This window comes from Schistocerca cancellata, chromosome 2 (genome assembly GCF_023864275.1).
Source record: "Schistocerca cancellata isolate TAMUIC-IGC-003103 chromosome 2, iqSchCanc2.1, whole genome shotgun sequence".
Lineage (NCBI taxonomy): Eukaryota > Metazoa > Arthropoda > Insecta > Orthoptera > Acrididae > Schistocerca > Schistocerca cancellata.
In genome coordinates, this window is record NC_064627.1 from 739,736,005 (window position 1) to 739,757,076 (window position 21,072).

Genomic DNA, 21,072 nt, shown 5'->3' on the forward strand with positions numbered 1-21,072 from the left:
AGCTGCGTCAACTCCTTTGGGACCCATCTTCCACATGTTTTGCGCTACTTCAACTTGTTACAGACAATGTTATGAACTGTACCAGTACTAACTTGAATCTTATCAACTATCATTTCCACAGTCACATGGCGGTCGGCACGAATAATGTCATAAATTCGACTTTCAAGTGAGGGAGTTGAAACTGCAACTGTTCGGCCAGAACAGTATTTTATTCAGTCACTGAGTCGCGACCATTTTTGGACTGATCTACCTACTTTTAAAAAATTTCACGATTCGTACAACCTTCACCATAAACTTTAGACATTCTATAGTATATATTCACTGCTTTCTCACCTTCGGCAAGTGAAAAACGAATAACAGAACGTTGTTCAATTAATGTGGACGTTTCAATCGGACCCGCCACCTTGAAATGTATTTTTGAGATTATAAATAAAACAATGTTGACACATCAGCTGATCAGGGCTCATCCCAGTGATACCAACGTAAAGCCATACAAGTACCAAACTTGCCCTACTAACAGTATTCTTCCCAAACCAGATTGTCTCTTTAATTATGGCACAGTGGTGAACGTTCGTGCTGTTTCTTCCTGATTCACAATAGAGGGCACTTCTGTCCACATTCCAACCTGCGTTACCAACGTCCTAGCCGTGCTCATAATGATTATAGTATGCTTCGTTTTCATCTGACTACCTCTTGTACAGTGGTGTGTGCTCACCCATCGACAATGTGCAGGCGTTACAGGAGCGTGTGACCAATGCATGTGACGCAATCCTAACTTAGCCAGGTATGTTTGAAAGAATGCGTGAATCACTGCGAAGAAGCTCTGAAAGATGTGTCAGGACGCGCGGTAACCAGAACACGCAGTCCTGCCTCTGGTGTCTACATCTATGTGACAGACAGAAGGGAATGAGGGGACAGATTGGCCTATATTTCAGCAGATATTGGTTTTCGGACATGTCATTACAGGAACTCTTCTTCTGGTTTACCAATAATACGTCCTGTAGGAATATGTGACGCTTTTTAAATATCCTGTAAACACAAGATTTTAAAGAGGAATAGTAAATATTTTAGTAGATTGCAGTATAGATTAATTCGAATAAAACATTCCATATAACATATGTCAAAATTTTATTGGTTTTAGAGATACAGCTGGTTACAGAGATAAGGTTTCTTTCCATTCTGAAACTCCCTTACTGTGGATTTGTTTAACCATGGTCATTTTTGTTTTGATGTTCAAGTTATGAATTTGTGCTTGAGTTTACATAGTCGAATTTTTCGACTGTGACTGAGACAGGGATTTGTTGCAGAATTCTGCTCAACCATTTAAGCATGCCGTACATACGTACGAGTCCTGAATATACCCGTATATTATTTGTACACGGGTTTTGCTGTGGAAACCCTGCTGCCGCTTGCAGAGAATGCGGTAGACGATTTTCTAGCTGCAGAGCACCAGATTGAAGAACTTTTCAGTTAATCAGCATGAGACTGGTGCAGTGCACAGTAGTCACATTTAATGAGATCGTGCAAATGAACAGACAGTGGATCAAGTAGAAGATATTACTCATTTGACAGAACGTAGTCTTTCAACGAACATATGCAGAATTTGTTCACGTATTGGTGTTTCACATACAAGAATATGGCGGATATAACATAAATACGCCCTCTTCTCATCATTTATAGCGGACCCAATAACTTCGAGTAAGAGATGAACATAGACAATAGGAATTTTGTCAGTGGCTGATTTCAAACAGCTGAGTAAACCCATTAATACTGTTTACTGACGGGTCCACTTTCCCCCGTAACAGAATCAGTATCACTGGCAATTCACAACGGTGTCCCGATGCAGATGTTTGTGTGAAGACATATTTTCAGTAACGCTTTTCTGTGAATGTGTGGTGTAGTATAATAGACAGTTAACCGACTGGCCCTGTTACCGTATCGTATCGTCTCTCAAGGCCCCGTTATCTATACCTTATCTAAAACGAGTTTCCAGCAATAATGATAAAGGTTTGGCTACAAGAATGGATAAGTTCTTCCGGCCAGACGAGACTACTGCAAATTCTAGTCTACATCTACACCTGTTCTAAAACTGTATTCCGCAGGCCATCTTACGGCGTTTGTCGGAGGGTACCTTGTGTACTGCTGTCACTACCGTCCTTCCTGTTCCTGTCGCGAATGGTTCGCGGGAAGAACGATTGCTGTTAAGTCTCCGTATGAGCCCGAATCTGTTTCATTTTACCTTCATGGCCTTTTCGCGAGATATACGTAGAAGGAAATAATACACTGGTTGGCTCTTCTAGGAATGTAAGCTCTCGGAATTTTAATAGTACCCCACACCGTGATGCAGAACGCCTCTCTTGCTGCGTCTGCGGCCGGCCGGAGTGACCGAGCGGTTCTAAGCGCTTCAGTCTGAAACCGCGCGGCCGCTACGGTCGCAGGTTCGAATCCTGCCTCGGGCATGGATGTGTGTGATGCCCTTAGGTTAGTTAGGTTTAAGTAGTTCTAAGTTCTAGGGGACTGATGACCTCAGATGTTAAGTCCCATAGTGCTCAGAGCCATATGAACCATTTTTTTGATGTGCGGTTTTCACAGAATGGATTGCTAGTCAGTGGCTCGTATTTTTAACCAATAAATAGATTGTAATGATACTTAGATAGTGCATTTTTTGTGCAAGCATACACCTTTTAAATGGAACAATGCCTATTGACATTAACAAACTAAATTTAGGCTAAATTAGAATGTCAGTGATGCTTGTTGCAGGTTTCTAGTGCGAGTCGTTCACGAGCTATCGCATTTTGTGTCTGTGTGCGAATTCCTAAGGGACCAAACTGCTGAGGTCATAGGACCCTAGACTTACACACTACTTAAACTAACTTATACTAAGAACAACACATATACCCATGCCCAAGGGAGGACTCCAACCTCCGGCGGGAGGGGCCGCGCAATCCGCGATGTGGCGCCTCAAACGGCGAGGCCACTCCGCGCGGCTATGACATTTTAAAAAGTTTCCATACCGACAATTGTTTTCTCCAGTCAGCCTGCGTAGCTGCTAGCTACGATATTGTTACGTTTGCTTACAGTGTGCTTCTGTGTCCCCTGAGTGCACTGCGACTAGCTAGTCAGTCAGTGTGTGAAATTCTAAGTAGAAGTTGGTAAGTGGACGATGGGATTTACCATCGCAGGAAAAGCTGACATGTTGATGGTGATGGAGAGAGTAGAAAGAATTTCGTTCTTATACGGCGTATGCGGCAGGATACACCAATAGGCGTCAACCATCTCGGCAATTAGAATGAGATTTTCGCTCTGCAGCGGAGTGTGCGCTGATATGAAACTTCCTGACAGATTATAACTGTGTGCCGGACCGAGACTCGAACTCGGGACCTTTGCCTTTCGCGGGGAAGTGCTTTACCAAGATTGGAAGGTAGGAGACGAGGTTCTGGCGGAAGTAATAGACGGGGCATGAGTCGTGCTTGGGTGGCTCAGATGGTAGAGCACTTGCCCGCGAAAGCCAAAGGTACCGAGTTCGAGTCTCGGTCCGGCACACAGTTTTAATCTGCCAGGAAGTTTCATCTCGGCAATTATTTATCAGCCTTTTTCAACCAGCTAGGTGGTGAAAATCGTAGTGTAACACCTAGACAGCGTAACAGAAGTAAACAAGTGATGACAGAAGAGGCAGAATTTAATGTTCTTGCTGCTGTTGCAGTTGATCTACATGTTAGGTCCCGTGCTGTCGAATGAGGAAATGTCCTACGCAATTTCCATGGACATAGGTTCCATCCCTATCGCATGTCTCTTCATTACGGACTGCATGGAAACGATTATGAGAATCGTGTTAACTTCTGTATATGGGCATTGAGACAGGATACTGCAGATGTATCATGAAACTTGTTTAGTGTTGAAGCCATATTTACCAAGCTTGGCCAGGTAAACCGCCGAAATAAGCACTATAGGTCAGTTGACAATCCCCGTTGGCTTCGTCAGGTGGAACGTCAGCGTCCAAGGAGTGTAGACGTGTGGTGTGGGGTAGTGGCCCATCAGTTCATAGGCCCGTTTTTCATAGCCGGAACACTGAATGCGCGCGAGTATCGCAGCTTCCTAACAGGCCATGTTCCTCGGATGCTAGGGGACGTTCCTCTGCCGACTAGGAGGAACCTGTGGTACCAACATGATGGCTGTCCAGCCAATAGTGCATAAAGTACTATAGCATGTCTTCACGAATTGTTTCCAAATCGTTGAATTGAACGCAGAGGACCTGTAACTTGGCCGGCCTGCTCCCCACGAGCGACAACTGTAGCCTTTTGTCTGTTGGGAAAGTTGAAGGACGCTGTCTACAAGGGCATACCAACTACACCTGATGATATGGAACGATGTATTACTGCAGCCTGCTTGGCTATCTCGGCTGGGATGGTAGCACATGTGCAGCAGTCTTTCCATACCAGACAGGAAGCGTGTACTGCCGCTATCGGTGGTCATTTTGAACACAACCTGTGATGGTCAGTTGTCTCGTTACTGATCAGAATCCACACAACTAGTGTATGCACTTGTGTTGTTCTTTAGTGTGTGCTGCTACAGTTATTGTACAAGTGTCAGTGTGGGAACTTTTCAAAGTACGACCCGCACTAGAGTTCTGCAACAAACACTACTGGCGATCTAATTTACTCTACTTTCGCTGGCTCTACTTGCTTCGTTATTGCACGCGTAACAACTAATATATGAGATAAAATATGTTGCTACGAAAAGAGCCCCGAAATACTTTTTAGGGATGCTGTGCTGTGACTTTCTTTGGATCATTAACTTTCAACAAAACAAAATATATTATGTTCTTATTATTCTAGATCTGGCTTTCTATTAAAGGAACAGTTTTTCCTTACTGTAACTCGCCATAAAGTTCAACATATCTTCCTTACTTTACAGTTATTGAAAAGGTTAATGAAAATAACTTCGTTATCAATACTGATGTTACATTACGCAATGATTGTTCAACATCAAAATTTTGCAGTGGATTTTTGTTAACAATAAAACACCAATAAGTACCACGACTAACACGAGAACATGAGACTATTATCATAGAAAAAGATGTTTTTACTATAATGTTTGCCAGACCAGAACTACGCACAGCAAGATTTCTTTTATGTTATGAAGGTAAATTATCTTTTTGCACTGTTAATAATATATTATCAGCAGCCCCCGTCCACCTGTAAAACAAATCATAAAAGTTTCTGCTCTGCCCTGCAATTCAGAAAGCTGAAAGAAATAATTTTAGTTCTCTATTACCTGTCCGCTTCTTAGCGGTATGATTGGTTTCATTTAATGGAATTTGAATGCGCCGCGGCAGCGGCTCGTTCGTTCGTAGCGCAGCTCTGCACCACGAATAATATTTAAATAGCTGAAAACGTCTTAAAAGGATGGTATAAAATACCAGGAAAGCTTATCATAAATCATAATGCAAGGTTTCACTAAGTAACTCTATTCAAAACATTTAAACAGATTAAATTATTACAAACCTTTACAATGAGTACGTAATGGCGTACGACTCTCAACTTGACAAAAGAATGCTACGCAAGCGTACAATATAACGTCACAGGCTCTTCCTACTCACGTAACTCCAAGAAGACGACAGAGAAATTAATGTTCAGTCACTACTATTTATACTTGTCACATATTCTCATCTTTGTTTGATATTTAATAAGTATCGTCTGTGGCTGTTTCAGTACTCGCCGACACAGATATTATCTTTAAAAAATATCAGTACATAATTCTATACAAGAACAAAACATGACACATAATGCGTTCTCTTTATTACATAAAGTTTACACAATCGTTGTCCAGCCAATTACAATCATCCAGTTCAATTATTCTTTTCTCCTTTTTTTTACCACATATAATATGTGTTTTGCTAAGAGATGTTACACTACTTTTAGTTTGTTATTGTCGATAGGCATTTTTCCATTTAAGAAGTGTATATTTGGACAAAATACACTTTTTAAGTTTGGAAGCTTGTGGTAAGTTCGTATGGGACCAAACTGCTGAGCTCATCGGTCCCTAGGCTTACACACTACTTAATCTAACTTAAACTAATTTACGCTAAGGACAACACACACACCCATGCCCGAGGGAGGAGTCAAACCTCTGACGGGGGCAGCCGTATTATTACAATGTTGAGGGGCTAACAAGACGAGCTCCTGACTACCATTCGATTTTGTGAAAACCGCACATTAATAGCACTTTGCATTTCCACAATATTTGTAGTGCAGGTTGTAGGTGATTCACACTACATAACATCTGTATCTCTGTAAGTAATAAATAATGGACACATGTTTCTTGGAATATTTTTGTGTTTTTTTTAATTACCCTGTACTACCACCTCCTAAAATATTTACTACTCCTTGTGAAGTAGTTTTGTCATTTAGACCGGCACGGACGGTGGACTTGTCTGAGTGTGTCCCCGCTGGTTGCAGGTAACGGGCACAGAGAGCCCACCATTATCGGCAGATAGCGGCTGGGCGGCCGGCTATAAAGCAGAGAGGCAGCGAGCGCGGCAAGGCGAGCGAGATGGCTGCGATGACGAGGACGTCGGCGCCGCCGGCAGTGGTCGCGCTGTGTCTGTGGCTGTGGCTGCTGGCCCGCGGCGGCGCGGCGGCGCGCTCCTCCTGCTACGCCGACAACACGACGCCCTACCTGCTGCTGGGCTCCAAGACCGCCTACGAGTTCGTCTACGGAAGGCCCACGCCGCAGCAGATCACCATACCCTGTAAGTCTCGATCCACATCGATACTCTGCAACAGTTTGTGCTACGTGGCCTTTCGCGTTTAGGCCAATACTTTGATCAAGCCACTTTGAACGACTGCATTTTACTTTATGCGTAGCGGCGTAACGTCTCAGATAGTGTAGAAAGTGATGCGTCTCCACTAAACTACTGTGGTTACTGGATCATTCCATTTCAAATCGCCTGATTTCGAGACATTTTCTTCCTCGAGCATCACAGATTTCTATATGAAGATGGCATTTCGGACATGCCCCCACCAGGATTCGAACCTGGGATCTCCTGCTTCCATGGCAGACGCTCTATCCGACTGAGCCATCGAGGACACAGAGGATGTGCGTCTGCAGGGACTCATCTCTGGCACGATCCCCGTGTGACCCACATTTCCAACTTACTGTCCACACACTACATTTCTAGTGCCTCTGCCCACTATACTCAGTACTCGCGGCAGTCAATCTACCAATCAGCTAATGGTCTGGATTTCATCGTAATTTCATTCTTCGAGAGCTGCAAAATCACCAATGGTGTCCGTTCTTTCGGGCATGTCCGATACCAGTTTCATATATAATAGACTTATCGGCCAATGATCTTCTTCAGTGCGGATGCACTCACATTGCTCAAACTCTTACGGGAATCGGTAGATTGACTGCCGCGAGTAATGAGTATAGTGGGCAGCGGCACTACACATGTAGTGTGTGGACAGCAAGTTGGAAATGTGGGTCTCACGGGGAGCGTGCCAGAGATAAGACCCTGTAGTCGCACTATCCTCTGTGTCCTCGATGGCTTAGCACTCGCTTCGGCGGTACATATACTAAAATTGGAACGATACATAGAAGATTAGTATAGCCCTTGCGCAAGGATGACACGCAAAAAGCCGGCATAGTAGCTCAGCATGTTCGGTCAGAGGGTAAGCTGCCCTCTGTAATAAAAAAACTGAGTTAATGGACCAACGATGCACTTAAACAAGCTTCATGGGACGTCCGCCCCGAACAAATACAACGAACATTAACGAACAAAATGAGATCAACAAAAAAAGGGCGGATAGAGCGTCTGCCATCTAAGCAGGAGATCCCGGGTTAGAGTCCCGGTCGGGGCACACATATTCAACTGTCCCCGTTGATATTTATCAACGCCTGTAAGCAGTTTACGGTCTGGATTTCATTGTAATTTCATCACAAATTTCGGGGTGATTTTATGTGAATATTCGCACATATCCCCGATAAATACTGCTAAAGTTTGACGTACGTCGAAGCAATTTATGCAACATTCTTAGCCCATTTTGAAAATGTTACCCTCTGTCGTAGGGCAGCTTGAAACACATTATTTTCGATGAGACTGGTTTTCACGTTTCAATAGAAAACCGTATTTGTGAAAGAAGTGTCCAAATTTTTACCTTTTCACAAAAATCGTCATCTTTTCGACGAATATGGAAATCATTGGAAAATAGTAGGTGAACGAAACTTTGTACTCCACAATCTTGTGCTACCGAGCTATTATGTGTTAAGTTCATGTTCAGGGTGCGTTTTCTCTCCAAGATTCAAGAATCCGAAGTTTACATTTTTTTGCTTAGCTTTCATTCAAATTATTTAGCATTGTTAGAGAGCTTTGGATAGTCAAAACATTTTTCAGGCGGTTAAGATCGTGCTCTTTCTAACGAACCCAGTTTGAAAAGTTTTATAGAACATAGCATTTCTGCAAAATCAGGTCGAAAATACCGTATTTTTCACATTTTTACAAAATCTTCAACTCTGCACTTAGTTTATTCCATACTGGAAAATGGTTACATGAATTAAACTTTATATTTGAGACCCTTGTGTTGTTAAGTTACTACATGCCAAGTTTCACGTCCCTGCGATATAATAAGCTAAACTTGAGTTTTTTTCGGGCGGCCATTTTTTAGGGCGACTTTGTCTAAATGTTTCTGACTGAATATGGCTCGTAAAATTCTTTTCATCTTTATTCTTAGAAGAACGCATATATTTGTACAAGATGGCCAAATTTCATTCCTTTCAAAAAAGTATTGCCCGAGATATAACAGCTCGAAGTCGCCAAAGACCCTAGCTCTGCTCAAGATCGTACAGGGAGTCAAACAATCGTTTGGCTCTAGGCCGGCATTGCGTCGACGAATGTTAAACTTTACCAACGTTCAGTGGGGACATGTGCGAATATTCACATAACATTTCTTCGAAATCCGTGATGGTCGAGCAGGGAGGCCTAGGTAAGTGCGCGCTAGAAGGAATCAATACCGATGACATTGCTGCTAAAACAGAGTTACTAAATACAGCGTTCCGAAATTCCATCACCAAAGAAAACGAAGTTGACATTCCAGAATTCGAATCAAGAACAGTTGCCAACACGAGTAACATAGACGTACATATCCTCGTAGAAGTGAAACATCTTAAATCGCTTAATAAAAGCAAGTCTTCCAGCCCAGATCGTATACCAGTTAGGCTCCTTTCAGAGCATGCTGATGCAATAGCTCCCTACTAAACCATCACATACAACCGTTCGCTCAACGAAAGATCCGTGCCCAAAGACGGGAAAGTTGCGCAGGTCGCACCATTATTCACGATAGGCAACTGTAGTAATCCACTAATTTACAGGCCCATATCATTAACGTCAATATGCAGCAGGATTCTGGAACATGTATACTGTGTTTGAACATTGTGAACGGTCTATTGACAGAAAGTTTGTAAATTTGTAGTAAGGTCTTAGCGGGACCAAACTGCTGAGGTCATCGGTCCCTAAGCTTACGCGCTACTTAATCTAACATAAACTAACTTACGCTAAAGGTACGTTTACACTGGGATACATGTATCGCGACATGTATGAGCGACATGTCAATTTGACATGTCGCGATACATCACCTCATACAAAAATTCACGGAACTAGTATGCGGACCCTCGAGCTCATACATCTCGCGTATACATTTTGTATATCGCTTTTTGGCCATATACGCGACATGTATGAGCGACATTTGAACTCGCGCATGCGCAGTACTATCATTTCCTGTCGTCTTGTCGCCTGCCGCTTATTTTGACGTTAATGTATCTGCATAGAACATCAAAAAGTGCCACATGCAACATCATTCTTCGTGTTTGCGAGGCCATTGTGCAAGTTTTATTCCAAGAAGTGAAGGTAAAAGTTTTATATATATCAGAGTATGTAATACATTCTATAATTTTTTCATGCATCTCGCACGTATATCAATTTTTTGCTATTATTCCGGCGGCCTCGCGTGATAATGTTGACAACGGATGCCGACAATAATGTGTGAGACGTTGGCATTAGCAATCGCGCGACAATGCAAATGTTTTGTAATGAAATCTTCGTTTCAAGAGGAATCCCCAGTGGCCAAAAAACGGAGTGTTACTGCCAACTGATCCTCTGGTGGAATCGCTTCCCGAAAGTTTGTGTTGGTTTTGGACACAAGAGGAGTCACAAGTGATAACAAACCGCGGAAATCCTCCATACTCATCCTAACATAATTTCTAAAATATGCGCCATCCTTTAGCGTTAATTCGCGAGAAACTCTCTCTGCCACCATCTACGCTTCCTCCGCCTTTTCTTCCTATCATCTTCCAATAGAGCAAGTGTACCAGCACATAAAAATGTGAAATCTTCCAAATCGTCGTCGAAAGCTATCGCACAGTGATACATAAACCAGTGTAAACGCACGCTCATACATGTATGAGGTTGATACTTGTCAACTCATACAAGTCGCGATATATGTCGCAAAGTCGCATATACATGTATCTCATACATGTGCCGATACAAATGGCAGTGTAAACGCACCTTAAGGACAACACACACACCCGTGCCTCGCTCGGCCGGACTCGTCCCTCGCGTGGCCACTCGTCGCAGTTCCACCGCCGACTGCTCATAGTTAAGTAATCGAGTTGTTGTTCGTTTCGTTCGCTTCGCACGACCATTCTAGATCTGTTTCAAACCTTTTTTCAACTCTGAACTTCTGGTTCTTTTCGTATTCTATTCAGCGTCGATGACCGGTAATTAAAATGTATTTTTTTATTACGTAAATTACATAAAAATTACGAGGTATGTAACACATACATCTTTTCAGGTAACAGATCGGTGTATCGGCTTATTTAACTATTTCGTTTAACAGCAGAAGAAATAATTGTAAAAAGGCAAGATTTTTTGTTATTACACCTGCAAAAGACGTTGGCTCGGCACACACATGTGGCCATTTTCCGTCTTTTTTTTTATCCAAGGTAACAGAGTATGTTCATTGTTATGGAAGGCAGACCGACTTACAACCGAATGAAGCCCGCGCTTCGTAATCAACTGTATGATGTCGCATTTTGTAAAGAGAGTACGATAACTCCTAACATATTAGTTCAGTGGCACAGAGTGGCACACGAAAAATCGGCCGCGAGTACTAGACTGCTCATTGCCGCTTACCAATCGTCCTCTATTGTTTCGAAGTTGTTTGCATTAGCTTATCTGTTATTTCTTCACTGCCTAATTATTACATGTTTATCTATTCTGTTCGTAGCGGTCAACAAATCGTGCGTAATTGGCGAGCAGTCTGTACTCGGGGCCGGTTTTTCGTGCGCCACCTTATATTATTTCACAGCGATCAGCCACATAACGCTGCAGTTGGCTAAACGAGATGTTATGCAGTATCACGAAAATTACAAGTGTGTGAGAATTCTGTTATGAATAAAAACTCTGTACTCCAGGGGGGGAGGCAAGTGCCCCTCTTGGCGCTTTCCATCTTAAGTCACCTATGCTACTAATTTTCAATTTTTCATAAGAACCATATACCAAGCACAATGAATGGTGAACGAGTAAAAATGAACGGTCCCCAAAAAAGAGCGATCACCAGTGAACTAGTTTCCAAGAATGAACAACTTTGCCCATCTCTAGTGGCGAAGGGTACTATGGCCTGTTCGCGAAGAATATCTATTAGGTTGGTGCAGAAGTTCGTAGCGTTTTCCCGTAAGTTTAATAAGCACAACGGATATGCATAACAGAGACTAGTCATCAACAATATAGTCTCCTTCACTATTTACAACAGTCTGAGAACGCTGGGGTAACTTTTCGATCCGCGACTGTAGAAATCACGTGGTTTTGAGGCGAACTCGTCGAGGCATCTTCATCAAGATGGCTGTTCGACAGAGAGCAGAAAATGTGGAAATGTGAGGACGCAAGATCGTGTGAATAAGGTAGGTGCGGAAGGCTTGCCAACTCAACTGCCGTGTAGTGCCTTTTGTCTGTCTAGCAGAATGCAGGGGGCGTTATCGTGGAGTAGCATCACTTCACGCAGTCTTTCTGGTCATTGTTCTTGAACTCTGTCTGCAAGAGGTCTCAGTTGTCGACAGTAAATGTCAGCAACTCGTTGACACCCCACCGCCGCTGTTCACCAGATGCATAACATTATCTTTTGTAGATGCGCGCAGATTTTTGTACGGGGAGTTGCTACTTTGTTTGGGCTCAACCATTCTTCTCCTTACGTCAGGATAAAAACATCATTTCTCTTCCCCAGTAACGATACAGCACAGGATGCACACGTGGCCACCGACTGATTTTTTTTGAGTTTGGCTTAGAATATGCAATACTCATAGACCCCATTTCTGAGCCTTCCCCATTGCATGCAAATATCCCACGGTGGTAGAATGATCGCGGTTTATCACATTTGTGAGTTCTCGAGTACACTAACCTGGATCATTGCGGGCTAATGAGTTTAAAAGGACTTCATCAAAACCTGAAAGTATTCCTGAATGTGGAAAGTCGCTAATGTCAAAATGATCTCCTTTAAAACAAGAAAAACATTTTTTGCCGTGCTTGTCCGAAGGCATTATGTCCACACACGGCGCAAGTGTTTTTGGCTGCCTCACTGTTATCACCCCATTATTCCACTCACTTGAAGAATATGTCGGAAATGTTCCGATTTCTGCTCTTGGCTCTCCATTTTCTGGCGTCCACAGCTCCGTTCAGTATCTTCAAATGACAAAATGCCGGTATATAGGTTCAGACAGCAACAGTGAACTACAAATAAAAAATGACAATCGATAAATAAATCCATAGCAACTGGAATGCCAACAGGCAAAAGTAAAACGCTACGAACTTATGCAGCAACCTAATAGGAACAATCAATATATGGACTGACTAATTCAAGAACAGACGCTTTCCGAATTTTAACAGTAAATCACGTCGTGATGTATACATCCTCTCTTGCATAGTTTTCTAGTGACGCTTTAGTGCTTACTAAACGAGCCTGTGATGAAACGCGCTGCTCTTCTTTGTATCTTCTCTATTTAATCTATCACTCCTGTCAGGTACGGTTCCCAGGCTGGCGAAAAACACTGAAGTATCAGTCGAACGAAGATCATGTAACCTGTCTTCTTTGTGGGTGGACTACGCTTCATCCGGATTCTTCTCATCAATTTTAGCATGACATCTGTCACTCTCCGACAAGTGTTATGTGGTCATTTCACTTGAAATTGCTCCGTAGGCGTACTCCCAGACAACGTGACTGCTTACAGTGCTAGTTCAGCAATCACGCGATAACGGATCATTCTGTCGCACACAACAGCATCATCGAAGAACAGCTTCGTTGAACTTCCGATGTTATCTACTAAGTCATTTAAATACAGGGTGTATCACAAAGAATCATCTGATTTCAAAAAAATCATAACTATTATGTTATTTGAAATATGTGCATGAACAACGTACTGTTGGAAAGGGAAAACTCTCTAGTTTTGCATGATTCCGGCTAGGTAACAGCAGCGTGCGCCCGCTTCAGTTCTAGTAAAAATGGTGACGGAACAACAGAAAGCGTTTTGTGTTGTACGTTTTGCACATTGCGGATCTGCAATAACGTTCAACATGACTTTCGAACTAGGTGTAGTATGGATCCTCCTGCAGCACAGAGCACCAGACGATGGCATGGACAATTCCGTGAAACAAGGTGTTTGTGTAAAGGCAAATCGCAGGGGCGTCCCCGAGTGTCTGACGCAGACGTCGAACGCATCCGCCATAGTTTCACAAGGAGTCCGCAGAAATTAGTTCGCTGTGTATCTCGACAGTTCAACATGCCCCCCGATGTCCGTCTGGTGTGTGTTGCATCGACGTTTACACATGAAACCGTACAAAATTCATCTGCTGCGAGCTCTTCGTGAAGTTGACAAACAACAACGTGTGGAGTTGCAATTTCGTTCTTGGCAAGATGGAGGATGATAGTTTTCTTCCACGCTTAGTGTTTAGTGACGAGGCAACGTTCAATTTGAATGGAAAGGTGAACCGTCATAATGTGAGAATACGGGATACGAAACAACCATACGAAGAATACAACATGAGAGGGACTCAAGACATGCTCGCTGCAGTGTGAGAACAATTTGAATACCGCACTGGCGTGTGCCGTGCATCTTAAAGGGGGAGTATTGAGCACCTATGGAAAGGTTTGAAAAAAAAAAAAAAAATTCGGTTCCCCATCCATCAAAAAACAAAATTCATTCTACATGTTTATTAGTTTCAGAAATCTGAACTGCCAAATCGGATGATTCTTTTTGATACACTCTGCATATTTTGAACAGTGATAGTCTTATGTCACTTCCTCAGAGTGCGCCCGAAGCTACTTTTACATCAGAATATTTCACTCTGTTAAGAATACCATACTGTGTTCTATTTGCAGCCAACTTTTCAGCCCAATTACAAAGCTGGTTTGGTATTCCGTACGCACGTATTTTGCTCATTGAGTGACACTGAGGAATTGTGTCGAACGCCTTTAGGAAGTCAAGGGGTACCAATCTGGTCGCTGGTACCTACCAGCTTCTGGGTCTCGAAAGCAAATAAAGCGAGCTGGGTATCACACGATCGTTGTTTGCGGAATCCATGTCGATTCCTACAGAGATTTTTCTGTCTGCGGGAGTCTCACAATACGTGAGCGTAAGAGGTTTCCCACAATTATAAAACATATTGACGTCAGAGATATAGGTCTATAATTGTGTGCGTTAGTATCACCTCTACCATCAGCGTCGTTGGACGACAGTTCGAAGGGGTATGTGACTAACACAATGCTCTCCAAACCGTCACTGCCAAGATTGGAAGCGGAACCACTATTTCTCCTGAAAGTAGCTTGTCGGTAGCCTTCATGTGGGTTACTGCATCCCGTCTCAGCCATCCTTGGTAGTATCAGTAATCGCACGAGAGTATTTGTGTGCCAGTCAGCCATCCACAAAACCTGTCTAAGAATTGGTGTGCGAGGACTTAATTTGTATAAAGAACCACAGAATACTAATTAAATGTCTTTAAAAATTAAACTAATTCATCTCCTGATTGTAGAGGCAACGGAAGCACCAGAATGAAGGCAGAAATAGATAATATACTTCTGCACCAATCTTGGTCAACAGTGCAGCTTCGCTACTCAGCTCGAACGAGAAAGCCCAAGAGTAGCGAAAAGATAAAACATAATGTGTTTCTCTTCATCTGCAGTATATACGTTTTCATGGTGCCCTTTAAATACCACAGTTTCATTTGTTGGACAAAGCCAAAATGGCTAATGATTTTCACTTCATCATCACATGTAATGACATGATATATGTATCGCAACGCCTTTCTACTCAGGTCTGAAGATGGTCATTACCGATCGAAATTAATTACTTGATTACAAATAAACATTTTGATCCAAGACTGGATTTGTAGCAAAGCAAACGTGGATTCATCCCTGATCCAACTAACAGATTAGCACCACAGCAACTTGCTTGGTCTAGATCGAGGTATAGCTTTACTGCCTAAACCCGCAGACTCACATTGGTCAACCCTCCAACGGTTAAGACGAAATACTCCGCTATCAGGTACTGGAACGATCTGAATCCGTGCACGTCAAACTCAGCAGTAATAAATGAACTGTACTCCTTAGATTTCGTGATAAAACAACAGACTGCCACAGGTAATTACGAAAAGTTGCAAGTAATCATTATCGTACCGGCCATGAGTAAATAAAAAACTAGATATCGAATATATGTCTGTCACAAGAGGCATACTTCAGAAACAGTGCCTTCACTGCAACTTACTACTGATGATAAGTACAAGAAAAAATTACGATTTAGATCAATTCACAGCTTCTCACATTTTCTCACGAGCTATGAACCACAACCTTCGTATTTGTGTGAAACATGGAGAAAGAGGACATATGCGTATGAAGTGAGTGATAGAGACTCTATAACGTGAACATACAGTGCCTGAACGTCCCAATTATTCTGTTTGAGCCCGAGATGGTGTACTAAACCTGACACCAACATACACCATACCCATGAACAAAGAAGGTTCAGAAAAATGAACCACCTAGTGGAAATTATCGCAAGATGACTTCACAAAGCACACGAACTTCCAATGTCTTAAAAATCATATTGCATTTTGATGATAGCCTGCGAAACTAATATTCGTGGAAATGCTTTTCGCTTTACGAGAACAGAATATGTAATGCACTACTATTATTAAAATCCAACGGCCTTGCCGCAGTGGTAACACCAGTTCCCGTCAGATCACCGAAGTTAAGCGCTTAGATGGGCCGACGTCCTGGTCTGCCGAGTGCTGTTGGCAAGCAGGCTGCACTCAGCCCTTTTGAGGCCAATTGAGGAGCTACTTGACTGAGAAGTAGCGGCAACGGTTACGAAAACTGACAACGGCCGGGAATGTGGTGTGCTGACCACATGTCCTTCCATATCTTCATCTGGTGACGCCTAAGGGCTGAGGTTGGCACGGCAGCCGGTCGGTATCGTTGCGCATTCAAGGCCTGTTCGTTTGGTTTTGTTTGTTTGTTTTACTGTTGTTAAAAAATTTATAGTGTTAGAATGTTTGTATCTCAGTGTCACATTAAAGAGGGACTTCTCATGCCCTTCTCCCGATGACAGGTATTATAACTTGCAGATTTCTTTGTAGAAAAGGGCCGGGACTACTTACACAGAGATGAATATGTTTGAAAAGGACAAATCACAGTACAAATTACTGTAATAGCAGCAATATCACTGAGATAACAGAGATTATTATAAAGACTATAAGCTGATGAACAAAGAATAAGTTCAACAGAAATATTTTATCCGCATCCACATTTCGGCGCGATTGTTCAACCTTGTAGATTACAGAACGTGGGAAATTTTTATACTACTTCATGAAGCCAAAGGACCGAATAAACTTCTGTAAGAAATTCGTGAGCATCACGGTAGCTAATGCATCATACCAAAGATATGCATCATTGACGTGTAAACACTAACAAGCAAGCAACATCCGATGGTACTGCAACGCCCTACTCATTCAGATATTTGGGGCTCTGTTGAGCCGACTTCACGTTCTCTAGCTGCTCGTGCTATGACAATGAAGCCGTCAAATCTAAACGTGGGACGCCCAACGGAGTAGGGTGTGACTCTATCATGTGTCAGACCTCTTAGCAACAAGACAGTCTGAGAAGCTAGGCTCCTCCTAATGGTAACTCTGCACTGCCTGCGATGTTGTCTTCTCTCACCGATGCCGACTCTGTCCAGCCAAGTGTCGCAGAAAGAATGGTTTCAGCTTGCAAAGCTCGCTAAAACGTAATGAAATGCACCGACCACTAGCGCACTTGACCGGCAAACTCAAATCTGTCATGTTTTCTTCCCCAGTCACTTTCAGTAGCTAAATATGAATATGATCTCTAAGTGATTGCCATGAAACTGCCGTATGTGACAGCTAAACTAAACACAGGCCGCCTGAATGTGTTACGCATGCGAGTCGGTAATTGTTATGTTCTGGGGAGCCAAATGTTAGGTCCTTGCTGCCAATGATAAATGGGTGTAAGGTGACCAAAGGGATCCTTCGTCGTAGGAATCTGGACTGGTAAGCAAAATATTAGTTGATGCAAGTGTACTTTCAACTAATTGTTGAACTCGACTGGTGGGTGAACAAATGCTACACTGTTGGCAACTTGTGGCAGCCGTGGCTAGTTACAAGCAGAGGCCCGACACGACCGTGCGTCTATACAGGGTAGTCCATTGATAGTGACCGGGCCAAATATCTCTCGAAACAAGCGTCAAACGAAAAAACTACAAAGAACGAAACTCGTCTAGCTTGAAGGGGGAAACCAGATGGTGCTATAGTTGACCCGTTAGATGGCGTTGCCATAGGTCAAACGGATATCAACGGCGTTTTTTAAATAGGAACTCCCATTTTTTATTACATATTGGTGTAGTACGTAAAGAAATATGAATGTTTACTTGGACCACTGTTTTCGCTTTGTGATAGATGGCGCTGTAATAGTCACAAACGTATAAGTACGTGGTATCACGTAACATTCCGTGGTATCACGTAACATTCCGTCAGTGCAGACGGTATTTGCTTCGTGATACATTACCCGTGTTAAAATGGACCGTTTACCAACTGTGGAAAAGGTCGATATCGTGTTGATGTATGGCTATTGTGATCAAAATTCCCAACGGGCGTGTGCTACGTATGCTGCTCGGTATCCTGGACGACATCATCCAAGTGTCCGGACCGTTCGCCGGATAGTTACGTTATGTAAGGAAACAGGAAGTGTTCAGCCGCATGTGAAACGTCAGCCACGACCTGCAACAAATGATGATGCCCAAGTAGGTGTTTTAGCTGCTGTCGCAGTAGCAGACAAATTGCGCGAGAATCGGGAATCTCAAAAACGTCGGTGTTGAGAATGCTACATCAACATCGATTCCACATGTACCATGTTTCTATGCACCAGGAACTGCATGGCGACACGTCGTGTACAGTTCTGCCACTGGGCACAAGAGAAATTACGGGTCGATGACAGATTTTTTTTGCACGCGTTCTATTTAGCGACGAAGCGTCATTCACCAACAGCGGTAACGTAAACCGGCATAATATGCACTATTGGGCAACGGAAAATCGACGATGGCTGCGACAAGTGGAACATCAACGACCTTGGCGGGTTAATGAATGGTGCAGCATTATGGGAGGAAGGATAATTGGCCCCATTTTATCGATGGCAAACTAAATGGTGCAATGTATGCTGATTTCCTACGTAATGTTCTACCGATGTTACTACAAGATGCATGACAGAATGGCGATGTACTTCCAACATGATGGATGTTATACACATAGCTCGTGTGCGGTTGCAGCGGTATTGAATAGCATATTTCATGACAGGTGGATTGGTCGTCGAAGCACCATACCGTGGCCCGCACGTTCACCTGATCTGATGTCCCCGGATTTCTTTCTGTGGGGAAATTTTAAGGATATTTGCTATCGTGATCCACCGACAACGCCTGACAACATGCATCAGCGCATTGTCACTGCATGTGCGAACATTACGGAAGGCGAACTACTCGCTGTTGAGAGGAATGTCGTTACACGTATTGAGGTTGACGGACTTCATTTTGAGCAGTTATTGCATTAATGTGGTATTTACAGGTAATCACACCGTAACAGCATTCGTTCTCAGAAATAAAATGTTCAAATGTACCTGCGTTCTGTATTTTAATTTAAAAAACCTACCTGTTACCAACTGTTCGTCTAAAATTGTGAGCCATGTGTTTGTGACTATTACAGCGCCATCTAGCACAAAGCGAGAAAAGTGGTCTAACTAAAATATTCATATTCTTTACGTACTACACGAATATGTTATAAAAAATGGGGGTTCCTATTTAAAAAAAACGCAGTTGATATCCTTTTGACCTATGGCTGTGCCATCTAGCGGGTCAACCATAGTGCCATCTGGTTTCCCCCTTCAAGCTAGACAAGTTTCGTTCTTTGTAGTTTTTTCATTTGACGCTTATTTCGAGAGATATTTGGCCCGGTCACGACCAATGGACCACCCTGTATACACTGAATATTTGCCGGTATGTCAATCAACAACTAGGTGTAACGTTCGCCACCAACTAGCAACTTGAAATAATTTTGAACTAGCAGACTGGTGCCTATGTACCCCGCACTTATAAAACTGTCTGAGCGGTCTCCATTGGTCTACGGCCTGGAGGTTCTTCATTGGTGGCGATGTACAAAGGAGGAATCTTCGAGGCGCCTTCTCCGGCACTATCTGTAGGCTACGATTCTACAGAATGTTTTAATTTGGCACTTCTGCAACGTCTGGAAATGCGTTGCAATGGCGTTAGTCTCTCTGCACACGCAACTATAGTGTAGTTGTTTCGACAGAGCGAAAACGGTGTCCAATAACAAGTGCAGAGGAACAGGAGACAAAAACCATGTACCCTTTTGGTTTATTTTTAAAATTACGTTATGTCTACAATAGCGACCTTAGCTTAAGGAGGTACCTCATCAGTTATTATTACGAAATTAGAAAGTATTTATCATCACAGAAAGATATCTACTTAAGATTTGCATGGGGGATTCACTACAAGGTTTATTAGATTGGACTGACAATATCTTTTCGAGTGTCTTTACTCTTCTTCCCTCTCCCGCCTCCCACCCCCATATCTAGGACTGGTAGAGATGACCTATAACACAGTACTTCTTTTTGTTCCCAGGTAGTAAGCCTTACTAGTGTCAAGTTTGGTTGAAATTGGTCCGGGTGATACAATGCCACCATTTTCCCACTCCCACCACCACAAAAAGGAATACTAGCGCGTCTTTCCTCCACGATAATTGTTTCCTGGTTCTAAGTCGTACGCGTACCAACTTTGGTGAAGTTGCTCCAAGCGCTCCAGACCTAAATCGCAATTACCTCTCCCCCTCCCTCCCTTTTTACGTGAACATGCGCACGCGAGCTCGCTTTGCAGTTTTCCTCCAGTGTGTCAACATACATTTGCAATTTTGTTTTTGCATAGGTGGAGTCAGCCCCAATAACGTTATTGCTCATGATAATCCCAAGGTCAACAGATAACTGGTAGGATTCAACAGAAACTTTTATCCTACACACACCTCAACAACGTGTTTCGAGAGACAGTGCTATCGTCATCCTCATCAGTTTGCGTAACTTAGTTCAGGGGGTTAAAACGCTGAAAAGTCTACCAAAACAACTGCGACTTTCACAAAATGAAATCTGCCGTAGGCTCCAAGAGTGTGAAGCTGACGCTTATCTGGAGTTCCGGGGATTGTTGTGAACAGACATGTTCGCGATATTACACAGCCCACAGCATTACAACAGGACGTGGTGTGCGGTGAGAGGTGGGATGGCCTCTGACAGAAGTCGTCGATTTTTATGTGAGACGGCGACCCATAGCCCAATGTGTTGGTATTCCGTATCATTTTGTGAAGGTTGCAGTTGTGTTGGTAGACTTCTTATTGTTTTATCCTTGTGAACTAAGCTCTACAACCTGATGAACTCTGCCTCTCGAAACGCGTTGTTGAGTTGTGTGTAGGAC

At 43.0% G+C, this 21,072-nt stretch overlaps 1 protein-coding gene and 2 non-coding genes across 4 annotated transcripts in view; 2 read left to right on the forward strand and 1 right to left on the reverse strand.

Moving 5' to 3' along the window:
* The window catches only part of LOC126162535 (multiple inositol polyphosphate phosphatase 1), a 264,549-nt gene that overhangs the window by 139,035 nt on the left and 104,442 nt on the right, over window positions 1-21,072 (forward strand). For both annotated transcript variants that reach the window (XM_049919108.1, XM_049919109.1), the window contains exon 2: window positions 6,459-6,751. In XM_049919108.1, the coding sequence (XP_049775065.1) occupies window positions 6,553-6,751 (199 nt within the window). In that variant the 5' untranslated portion in view covers window positions 6,459-6,552. The remainder of the gene's footprint in view (window positions 1-6,458; window positions 6,752-21,072) is intronic.
* Trnap-ugg (transfer RNA proline (anticodon UGG)) lies at window positions 7,015-7,088 on the reverse strand. The gene has a single exon. It is a non-coding gene; the product is annotated as a tRNA-Pro (tRNA).
* Window positions 7,551-7,661, forward strand: LOC126163353 (U6 spliceosomal RNA). The gene has a single exon (XR_007535239.1). It is a non-coding gene; the product is annotated as a U6 spliceosomal RNA (small nuclear RNA).